This window comes from Protomyctophum bolini, assembly GCF_963924005.1.
Source record: "Protomyctophum bolini genome assembly, chromosome: 9".
Taxonomy (NCBI): domain Eukaryota; kingdom Metazoa; phylum Chordata; class Actinopteri; order Myctophiformes; family Myctophidae; genus Protomyctophum; species Protomyctophum bolini.
In genome coordinates, this window is record NC_137870.1 from 6110233 (window position 1) to 6122500 (window position 12268).

Sequence of the window (12268 nt, forward strand, 5' to 3'; positions counted from 1 at the left end):
AGAGCTTTTCATCAGAGGCGTTTAGAGAGGAGGCGTTCAGAGAGAACTGCTTGAGGTGTTTAGAAAATGGCTGGAGCACTTGAACACTTGTACAAAAGCTTTAGTAAAATTACGAACGTTTCGAGGAAACGTGTGTAAGATTGGAACTACTGAGAGCATGATACTACAGTAGTTAGACTGGAACATGACAAGTGTTAGTGGCACTTGATAAAATAATTTAACTCATACTCAAGCATAGTGTGGACAATGAATAGCAGAAGTAGCTGGTCTGCAAGCACACGACAATGATTTGATAAGCTGTTAAATAACAGTTCCTAGCAAGGAATAAAGTGATGGCGATTTTGAAGAATAGTGAAAATGGCCGATCTACAAGTGCAGTACTCACAACCCATGTTTGGTCTGTCGTGGAGCAGAACAAACAACTTGGTTGAGAGATCGCAGGTGTATTTATGCTGTGGTGATTGCGCCAGGGATTGGCTGGGTGATAATGAAAGGCAGGTGAGTTGATGAGGAGGGAGGAGTTGTTGATAATGAGGGAGGAGTGGTTCAGATGAGTTGATGAGGAGGGAGGAGTTGTTGATAATGAGGGAGGAGTGGTTGTGGTTAAGGTCAAGCGGAAGGAGGTCTCTTCTCCCGAAACTACGTTGTATAGTACAACTTCCCTTACGATTTTGTTCAATCTAATGTAAAAATCAGATAACGGACAGTTACGTCTCTTACATGTTTCACCTTTCTGTTGTTCTCAGACAAAGCAAGGTTTCTGTGTGCTGGGTCCAGTGTGAGTTAACAAACATTTTGCTGTACTTCTGCTGTACAGAGCAAAACTTTCCTCTAATCAGTTGGAGTCTCTCCTCCTTCCATAGTTCCATTTGTCAAACTATAGGCTTTCTTTTTTGAACCAGTTGGAGTCACATCTTTCCACTTCTCCCCTTGCTCACTTTCCTCCTGGGGGATGTGTATAATCACCTCATTTGACACCTTGTTCTCCAAGTTTAACATTTATCATCTCCAGGAATTTGTTTTTCAAATTACACAAATGTAAGCTATTTCCGTATCCAGATCTGATATAAAGGGGAAGAGGAGCAGACCAAATATAGAGTCAGCGTCGACTCAGCGGTTTGTTCATGTGTACAGTCTACAATGTCAGTCCCAGTTGACTGCAATTATGACTTAGCCTACTGTATGATAATTACTTCAAATTTGGGCAAAACATTTCACATGAGTGAGTGACAGAGGTGACATCTAAGAGTGAGTGACGTATGAGTGATGATTCTTGATCTTTGACATGCATTGACAATCATACTTCTTTGGCCTTCTGGTAGTTTGCACAAGACATTATTTTGTCACTGATCGGGTTCAGCGTTTGTAAGAAGGCAGACAGACCCACAGATGGATCCTGGATGGATGGAGGGATTGTATGTAATGCCAAGACTGTTAATACTTTAGTTTTGTGACATGTGACAGCTAAAGAAACCAGTCCACTACACTCTATACCTCCAGTAACAACGCCCAGTTAGACACTCTCCACACAGAACCCCGTTGCCGGGAATCAAATTAATCTGAATGATGAGCATGACCGATTCTCTCTCACGTTTCCATTTTCTATCCGGGAGTCAAATGTATCTGAATGATGAGCATGACTGATTCTCTCTCACGTTTCAGCTTTCTGTTATTGTTCTCAAAGCGATGTTTGTGGGTGCAGTGTTTGGGTCCAGTGAGTTCACACATTTGGCAGGGACGTTTTGCTCTGCACAGCAGAAGATCCTTTTCTCTAAATCATTTGGAGTCTGTCCTTCCATTTGTTTTCTCCCTTTCCTGAAGGCTCTCTTCCCATTCATTCTTCTCCTTGATGAAGATCTCGTTATATACTCCAAGACCTTCAGGAGGTTCCCTTCCCTTCATTTGTGATTAATTGAACATGGTGGACCCTCTTGTAAACAAGTGTAATACTTAATTGGGTCGTCCACTCACAGTTAACAGTCTTTGTATTGAGTTTGTGCTTGAAATGTACTGTAATTCTGAAAACTGTTAATATTTAATAAATACTTCAATCAATCAATCAATCACCATGGCATGTTATATCGTCCAGAATTCACCAGTGTCAGTGTTTTTGAGTGGTGCAACCACTCCTATAGACAGATATATGTGTGTGGCAGGGTCTGTCCCCGTGTCCGAGGACAAAAATATTGCGTTGGTTCGCCACCAAGTGTCACGGTTGCACAGCCTAACACACAGACACACACAGGCCAGGGAGGAGGGCTAGTACAGTACAGTACAGTACAGTACAGTACAGTACAGTACAGTACAGTACAGTACAGTACAGTACCACTCACTTCAGACGGGTCTGATTTCTATAACTAACCCTAGTTACTAACAATCTAGGACCTACGTTGCACCGCCGATCCTACTGATATGCCCATATAAGATATCTGTATCCGTCAGTCCTTGTACCGTTTATGCCCATACTGTGTATCAGGCCTTATCCCTTGTATGCCCATTTGGAGATTCCTACTGAAAGTGGCTAAAGGCAACATATCTGTGCTGTTTTCTCACTTTGAAGGACTCTTATTGTCAGTCATTGTCACAGTTAGCGTTAAGGTTGAAGTATTTTTGAGGAGCGCCCCTCCTATGCACAGCTTTGTGGTGTGTGTGTCTGTAGCACGGAATGTGATTTGATTGGCTGAGCACGGAATGTGATGATGTACTATTGTACTGTATGATAATACAGTACAATCAGATACAGGGGGGCCCAGCTATACGGAACAGCTATACAGCAATCTCATATAATTCTACTTCATTAAATTATTTCAGTTTAGGACCCACTTGACCAGTACCAAGTAATTCCAGTAATTGACCAGTAATTCTTTGTTTTATCTGTTCTTTAATATGTTGTTGCCGTTTTTAGTTTTGTTCTTGTTTTTTATACTGCAATCATGTATTATTTGAAATATATATTTTTAAATTGGCAAACTATCTAGAAAACTCCTGGGACTTAAGGAAAAAAGCAATGTACAGCCAGTAAGGGCGTCATATAAGGGTGTCATATAATCCCATGAGGGATGGGCCACGAGGTGGCATGACACTTAAATAACGTCATTCATTCATTTGTATTCTGGATATTCTATATTTCTTGTACAATGTTTGTAACCGAGGGTGACCCTACAGGGCCTCCTTGTCTGGTCTGGTGAGAACGAGTGCCGAAGGATTAATAGGAGAACAGGGCCTATTTCCTTTGAACGCAGGCAGAACCGGGGATTACTAGCGAGGCCTTGATATGGTGTCTGCTAGGTGATCTGGGTTCTTTCTTACTTCATTCTGTCTATAACCTGCGCAGGCACTCTTCTTATAGTCCCGGGACGTCGGGGTGATGTCACGCTCTGACGTCCCGGTATTGATGTCAGAGACCTCGTGACGTTCCTTCGTAACACTCCCCCTTAGTGAAGCTATCAGCTTCACTATCCGTTTCCTCTTGTCACTGCGGCTGCAGCCGGCAGCTTCCTGGAACTCGAACAGCCGCGTCATGGGCCGTGTGTAGTTGCGGCTGCGTGACTGCGTCTGGGGCTTCTTCACGAGGGGCGACTGGCCGGTGTGGAACCGGGGGTTGTCGCTGGGCAGTTTGGCTTCGCGACTGGTGGCATCGGGCTGGCCCATGGGGAGGGCGATCCGGTGTCCGGATCAGGCATGCAGGCCTGGAGTCCAGGATGGCTCCTCTTGATCGGCGCCGAACTCGCCGCTTCCTCTGGGGCGGCTTGCGTCGCTGGTGTTTCGGATTGGGTGCAACTCTGCCTTGGGACCTTGGCACTACGGCTGTAGTGCGGGTGGGGAGTCCTCCCTCGAGCTCCCCCCCTCACACCCATGGCGGCCATCGCCGCTCCGGGCTCTGGTCTCGTGTGCGCGAAGGCTTCCATCAGACTCTGCCCTGAGGTGTGTTGAGGTGCTCTCGCAGACTCAGAGTGCCGACGGGCTTGTCGTTCAGACTGCGAGGACCAGGTGGTCGTCGGCGCCGCTGGGTGGTGGCGGCGCATCAATGCTGGAGGTGAGCTGCGCAGCGCTGCTTGGGCCGTTGTGGCGTATTCATCGTGTCGGCGTGCGCTGTCGCTGTGGTTTGTTCCGTTTGTTTCTCTCCCCCCCTGCGTTATTTAAACGCAGTGGCCTTGGTGCGTCCTTTATAGGACGAGGCTGGAGTGTCGGACAGCACTAGGCTGCGGAACGCCGACTTCGCCGCTGACTTGCAGTCAGCGGACCTGTTGGTCGGTGGGCGCCAGGGCCATTCGACCATTTGACGTTCGGGTAGCATGGGAGGGCGTCTTACAGCATCTGAAATGATGAGTGGAGGAGGCACCATAGCTCCTGCTACCTCCTGCTACCTCAAGCATGAGGCGTTTGAACGTGGTGTGGGATCGTGTCCAGCTAGCGGCCGCTGGGAGTGTCCAACCAATGACTGCCAGGGATACGGGCTCCTGCTGTTTCATGACTGATCTGAGGCCGGGCGGGCCGGGAAGTTCGGCCTTGGCTGCACGGAGCCTCGTTGGTGGTCCCGGCGGGTTGCCGGGCTGGGACGTGCTCGGGTCGATTGTTACCAACCAGTCGTTCCTCCAATGGGCGCTAATCTTCTGGTTGCCTGCGGTGATCATTAGCGGTTGCCTGGGCCGTGCCGTGCCGGTGTGATGAACAACTGCGGCTGTCAGTGAGATTACCAGAATTGCCAAACCTAGCCGGCCTAGTCTGACCGGCCTGGCTTTGTTCGTTTTCATCTCGTTTATCTGCAGCGGCTCTCCATCGAGCGGGACATTGTCGCCTCTCCTGGGCGCCGGGTGGGATGTCTTCCCGGTCTGCTGCTGTAATGAATGCACATGCTCGTCTCGAGGCGAGTTCACACGAAGGACAAGGTGGAGCGTGGCGACTTGGCCACTCATTGGGGCTAAGGTGGTGCTCCCCTTGTTCCCTGTATGCGCGATGCTGGGTTGCGCGATGCTAAATCTCTTGGTCTCTAGCGGTGTGCTCGCTCTTGGGGCGGGGACGGACACAGCCTTGGCTGCCAGCGTTGTGGCGGTTAGAGCTGTGCTTGAGACAGACGTCTCGGCCGTTGGCACTGTGGCAATCGGCACTTTGGGGGCGTTCAGGTCGTAAAGCTGAATGTCCTCGGTGGTCGCTTGGCTTCCCTTGAACTCTCCTGAGTGGAGGTTCGCTGCCGGCTTTCCCTCTTGAGTGACGGGGTGGCCGGGAGTGCCGGCGCCGCGGTCGACCATATCGAGGCCGGGGCCGATCTTCCTCCCCCCGTCGACCGTAGCGTCGGGTGCTGGCGGAGGGGTACCACGTATGCTGCTGTCTCCACCCGGTGAGGCAGAGTGCTCACGGGCCTCGTTCTCCGGGTGCTGGATTCCAACATCGGTGGGCAGAGTGGGCTCTGCGATGTAGCGCACTGGGTGGGGTGGTGTGTCTGCTGGCCGTGCCGTGTCCTGAGTGGGCGGGGCGTGGGCTCGCATCGCACCGAGGGCCAGTTGGCTAGTGGGCGGTCGGTCGTTGCGGTAATGCGGGTCTGTGCCCGACGACTGTGCGTGGTAAGCATTGCCGGGTCCGTGCTCGGTGCCCTTGGGGGGCCCGTTGGCAGGCGGTCCGTGTTCCGAGGGCGGAGCTGGGGCCTGACCCGTACAGGCTGAACCGTGACGTTCGACGTCCGGGTGCGCATTGGCAGGCTCCGTGGGCGGAGCTGCGTCCTGGCGCATGCAGACTGAGCCGTGGCGTTCGGCGTTCGGGGGCGCATTGGCGCGCTCCGTGGGCGGAGCTGCGGCCTGGCGCATGCAGACTGAGCCGTGGCGTTCGGGTCGTAAAGCCGGGCGACAAACGGGCTGGCGTTCGGGTCGTAAAGCCGGGCGACAAACGGGCTGGCGTTCGGGTCGTAAAGCCGAACGACAGGGGTCGGAGTACCTCGTGTTGTCGCCGAAGTTTTGCACCCAATCCGCGAAGCGATTGTAGGACCAATGGGGTGGGCGGCTGCGATGCGGTTGATCTGCCGGCCGTTCGCTGGGGTATGGTTCGTCGTATGGCTGGTAGCCAGTGTCGGAACTGTGGCGGTTGGCGTCTGGCGGGGCGTTGGCACGCTCCGTGGGCGGAGCTGGGGCCTGGGGTCCCCCAATTGTACGGGCCGACATGGCTGCAATGAAATCTGCAGAGGACGCGGTCATGGCCGCGATGGACGCGGTCATGGCGGTCATGGCCGCTATTGTCTCTGCGTGGCGTCTGTCCTGGGCCGCCTGGGTCATGGCCGCTATTGTGTCGGCATGACCGCCGACGGCCCGAGCCAGTTCGACTCGGGCCGCTAGGGCAAGGTTGGCCTCCGTTGAGGCAGCGTCGGGTTGATGCCCGTCCTGCTGGGCCATGATGAAGATTCTCAGTGGGTGAGGTGGGGACTGTATGTAGACGGTGTTAGGGCGTCTTCCTTAGGTTTCGTCGCGCTGGGGAGCGGTCAGTCGAGATAGGGGGTAGGCCGTACTCTCTTGGCCTCTTGTCCTAGGCGGAAGGACCAGTTGTAACCGAGGGTGACCCTACAGGGCCTCCTTGTCTGGTCTGGTGAGAACGAGTGCCGAAGGATTAATAGGAGAACAGGGCCTATTTCCTTTGAACGCAGGCAGAACCGGGGATTACTAGCGAGGCCTTGATATGGTGTCTGCTAGGTGATCTGGGTTCTTTCTTACTTCATTCTGTCTATAACCTGCGCAGGCACTCTTCTTATAGTCCCGGGACGTCGGGGTGATGTCACGCTCTGACGTCCCGGTATTGATGTCAGAGACCTCGTGACGTTCCTTCGTAACAATGTTTCATTGTGTTTTACATGGTAGAGGCCTCGTAAAAGTCCCTTGGGCTTTTTGCCTCAGCCTAGCACTTTACCCTTCTAATATTTGTATGTTTTGTTCACTGTATTGTTTTTGAGGGGCGTCAGCCCCTCCTATACAGTAGGTTTAATGTTTGTTGTGTATAGGACATTGACAATGAAGGGAAAATGTACGTCATAATGTAACTCATTATGTCATATTGTTGATGGCGTTTAATGTTTGTGTTGGCACTGTTTGTTTTACATCACCATTACATTACCTAATCAACATGAGTTAGACTTTAATATATTAGCACCCCTCACTTCACACAGGTGTGATTTCTATACTGTGATGACTAAAAAAATAAAAGTGTGAAAGTGTGATTTCTGAGGGATGCCAGCCCCAACACAAACATTGGTGTGTGATTGGCTGATCACCCCATAGCGATGATTTGATTGACTGAGTAAAGTACATAAAGGTATATTGAAGATAAAAGTGAGGGCAGAAACTTGAAGACGGAAAAGTGAGGATGCAAATTGTGATTGGCCAGAATGAGATGATGTATGATGATAAGAGCACCCCTCACTTCACATGGGTGTGATTTTTATACAACGTGGCTTACTATAATAGGCTAGTCATCTGTCTACAAGTGGGTCTTTTCTGTGTTGATTTCTTTGATTACATACATGTTAATGGAAGTGAATGGCGGTTGGATCGGGCTACATCCTTTCCCAAATATAAAGAGATATGACTTAGATAAAACATAGGCAACTGACGTAGACTGGCCACCGAGAAGTCTGAGATCAACAATGGAAGCCATGCCGTTTAATACCCCATTTTCTAGTTTAATTTATACTGCAAGTCAGGAAGTCGGATTTGACTGAAACTTTTCCCAAATATGGAGATGACTGACATCATTGTACTGGTCTGGCACCATAGATGACTTGGCCATATTGGCCGCATGTCGTTGCTGGTGGAGATCCACCAAGTGCATGCACATCTCTAGCGGTACCTTATTTTACCAAAGTAATATTTTACTCCTGCCAACCATCCTATCTTCGCCTTGCTGGAATCAGGAGCAGCGTCAGTGCCGTTCTCTCCTTTGAAGGACTATTTGTCAGCCATTGTCACCGTTAGGGTCGAGTTATACTAGACGTTTAACACCTTTATTTGTCTCAGAGCAACAATAGTGGACAATAATGAATACATATTAACCACTCCAAAGAAAACGTGCGTAATCCGACGCTCAGAGCAGCAGCAGCTTCTCGTTCAGGGCGATTTGAGCCTGCGCGAGGTTGCACCGTTCTCTCCTTTGAAGGACTATTTGTCAGCCATTGTCACCGTTAGGGTCGAGTTATACTAGACGTTTAACACCTTTATTTGTCTCAGAGCAACAATAGTGGACAATAATGAATACATATTAACCACTCCAAAGAAAACGTGCGTAATCCGACGCTCAGAGCAGCAGCAGCTTCTCGTTCAGGGCGATTTGAGCCTGCGCGAGGTTGCACAGGTACATCACCATGGACAGGTCGTTGACGTTGGAGTTGTGCACGGCCCCGAAGTCCTCCGCCGAGACGAGGGGCACCTTGTCGACCATGTCCATCAGGAAACGGCCCACGCCGCTGTCCGCCGTGACCTTCCCGGACAGCACGTCCTCGATGTACGACAGCACCGTGGCCAACATGTCCTGTACCTTGGCCGCGGAGCAGGCCACCTGGGACGGGTCGCCGGTCAGACCCGTGGTCCGGGTGGGAGTGGTACGGGTCCTCTGCAGGAGGTCCACGCCGATCCTCTCGTTGTTGTAGTAGACGTACTCGACGCTCAGAGGCGTGAACGTCACGCCGACCGTCCTCCCCGGCACGCCCATCTGCGCGCTGACGTAGGCGCGGCTGTCCATCCTGCCGCTCTGCAGCGCCGCGTCCACGATCAGGTGAACGGGGTTGGCGGCCTCGCGGCAGTAGTACTTGTGGATCATCAGCGAGTGGTCCGTGATGCTGAAGCAGCAGCCCGTGGCGTACCACCCGACGACGACCTCGCCGGCCGACACCTTCTTGTGGCGCTCGTACATGTTCTTGGCGAACTCCATGTCCACGGCGACCTCCTCCTCCGTCTCGGTGTGAGGCACGGCGAAGCAGTCGGTCACCTGGATGGCGTGCTTGTCGACGGTGCCCAGCAGGGTCCCGATCACGCGGCTCGCGCCCTCGTTCCTCCGTTCGTAGGAATCGGCGATGGAGGCGAGGACCACGGGGTGGATTTTCACCACTGGTCCAAACACCGACATTGTGAAATAGGACTACCTTGTCTTTGTGGTTGAAATAGGACGACCTTGTCTTTGTGGTTGAAATAGGACTACCGTGTCTTTGTGGTTGAAATAGGACTACCGTGTCTTTGTGGTTGAAATAGGACGACCTTGTCTTTGTGGTTGAAATAGGACTACCGTGTCTTTGTGGTTGAAATAGGACTACCGTGTCTTTGTGGTTGAAATAGGACTACCGTGTCTTTGTGGTTGAAATAGGACTACCTTGTCTTTGTGGTTGCTCGTCAAAGTATTGGTGATGGTTGAAATGGTACTTGATGTTATACGCTTCCCGTGTTACTGCGACAAGAAACCTTTAGTGTTGACATGTTTGACGTTCATTTATATATTGAACTCTTCGTGTGTCACAGCCTGCACACTGATTGGACTATCTTGATGACATCACAGTTGTTGTAATGGTGACGCAATGACGTCACCATCGAAAACCAATGGCATTCGGCCCTTTAATCCACATCTTTATTACGTCATCATTGAGAGCTAGTTGTACCAGTTATACCCTGACGTCATATGCTGCTACGATACATACGCATCAAACGGGGCATACGCAAAGTAACCACAGTATACCACTAAAAATGACATATACATAGAGGCATTTCCTTTAATCCACCCGACACTGATCAACATATACGTCACCATCGAAAGCCGTCATTCATCCGTATTACTCTGACCATGATTTAGTAATGATATCACTACATTTAAAGCAATAGTACTTTTTTACCTCCAAAAACTAGGTAGCCTACGTACCAAATAGCTAAACATAATAGTTCAATATTTCAAACGTTCTTTCACAGAGAAGCTGAGATTTGACAGTTTGTAGCGGTCGACAGTACTTGCGTGCTCTGCTTGCGCACTAGTAGGCCATTTACGGCCTACTTGTATGCAACAAGCAAGTAGGCAGTTCTAGTTGATTTATGTTTTCATTTGCTGCTTTCGTTTTAGCGATTCTAGCTATTTTTGACAGTGGGGGGGGGGGGCATTTTAACAAGTGGCTAAATATGTATTTTTCTATAAACAGCTATAGAGCGCCACAGTCCCGCCCCCTTTCATGACAACGAGAAGTCCTCATAGACTTTTCAAAAAGTATTTATTTAAAGACGTTTACGCCGTGGACAAAGCCAACTCGAGTTGTGACAAATCATATGACAGTAAACACAATGTTTTGGGCCGATCAAATAATTAAAAAGACAAATTATTTGATTGGCCCAAAACATTGTGTTTATTGTCATGATTTGTCGTAACTCGAGTTGGATTTGTCCGCAGTGTAAATTAACGTCTTTAAATAAATACTTTTTGAAAAGTCTGAGGAAAATGAACAATGACAATAAATGGAGAATTTACGTCATAAGTCGGCTGGGTCTGCATGTCCATGGAAACCCTTGGCCAATAACGGACCACCATTCTTCATTCATTTGGTCAAATGTCCGCCAAATATGACATTAAATACCACTGACGACAATGAAGGGAAAACGTGTCATATGTAGACGAGCATATCTGCTAATAAATTCAGTTGTTCATGAGAGGATGTATGATGTATAATGATAAGAGCGCCCCTCACTTCACACAGGTGTAATTATTTTTACAACATTTCACACTGTGATTCCCTATGGTTGGGACTGATGCGCTTGATCTCAGATTCTCAGTACCTAAAAAGCAGATCCAATTCATCGCCAAACCAAAATTTGGGGCGGAGGTTTGTCCAGGGAGTGTGTGTGCAAAGTTTGGCATCGACCGGGATTTATTAACGGTGCCAGAGATTAGCTGTTATCGGAAGGACGGACACACGGACGGAGGGCAAAACATGCTCTCTCCCCAAGGCCTTCGGCCTGGTGGAGACTAAATATATAGAACATCCATTCTTGAGTTGTCCTGACTGAATATTAACTACATCATAGACAGGCCTCCAAGTGCACAGACTTGACCCACACAATAACCTGGGCAGAGTGAAGGATTGCGTACTGGAAATGTTTGTTTAAAGTGCTCTGAACAAACATTAAAAGTCCATAGACTTGGCTGTAGGCCTACTCTATGTTTGTTTAAAGTGCTCTAAACAATTAAACATTAAAGGGATAAAATAACCAAAAGTTATTTTGAAAGTGAAATATCCTTGTCTGCCATATGACGTAAAAGTAAAGAAATATAACTAAACACTGAGGATAAGTGAACAATTACTGAAAGAAGATATACAGTAGGTGCCAGTACAGGTTGATTTATACCATCTCAAGAGTAAGAAATTAGGTGACACTTATTAAAGGAGCATTCAGTGATTTGGGTGATTTGGAAGAAAAAAAAACATGGTAACAAGATGTGCACATGCACACGCTCTACAGTGGAAGTACAACAGACCAACAGCAGGTGCACCAAGGCCTGCCCCACTCGATCATGATTGGAGGAAGGCCCCTCTCATCCTGATTGGATGAAAGCTTTGCCACCCAAAGAATAAATATTGTCAATATTGATTGATTATTGAAGACAAGACGTTGAAGGTGACAATGAAGTCTGATAATGCTGCATGTTCAAATGTATACTTTGCAATGCATTACTTTAACAACCATAACAAAATAAAAGATGTTCAGACAAAATAGTCATTTTTGTCCCAGATGTCCCTGTGCCTTGTATCATGCAAGGTACCTTGCATGATGTGATCTTGTACTATTTTTGTACTATTTTAGTGGCATAGGAACGAAATTAATTCAACCCCTTGTTTGAGCCGAATCTGGGATGAATGTACATGGTTTGTGGAACTGTGTGGACTAAAGGCCAAACCTGACCAGTTTGTTTTGGGATGTCTGGAGTAGTTTGAGGTGCTGTGATACAAAGTGCATGTATTGAATAAACCTTGTATGAGGGCTGAGGGCTCCTGTTAAGGGTCTACTCTTCAAAGTATTTTTGCAGGAATCCTGTTCTTTGGTTGACTTTTAAAATTGGTAGCCGTTTGATCTATCCATCTATCTCACAAACTACATTCCCTCAAAATGAAGCATGTGTACTGTAATTGAACCACACAGTTTATAAATGCAGCATGACATTTTGTCAAACAATGTATCATGCTTGGCTATGAGTAAAAACAGAGAGAAGGGCTGGGGCGAAAATCCAAACTATGAATGAGCCTTAGGCCTAAGTATAAGCAGTAGAATTA

At 48.6% G+C, this 12268-nt stretch overlaps 1 protein-coding gene across 1 annotated transcript; it reads right to left on the reverse strand.

Annotated features, from left to right (window-relative positions):
* Positions 1–8268: 8268 nt before the first annotated feature.
* Positions 8269–9096, reverse strand: LOC308321182 (eukaryotic translation initiation factor 3 subunit F-like; the record flags this gene model as incomplete). Its single annotated transcript, XM_080772019.1, has 1 exon — positions 8269–9096. One exon carries the CDS (start codon positions 9094–9096, stop codon positions 8269–8271), a length of 828 nt encoding a protein of 275 aa, XP_080628145.1.
* Between the last annotated feature and the right edge of the window lie 3172 nt (positions 9097–12268).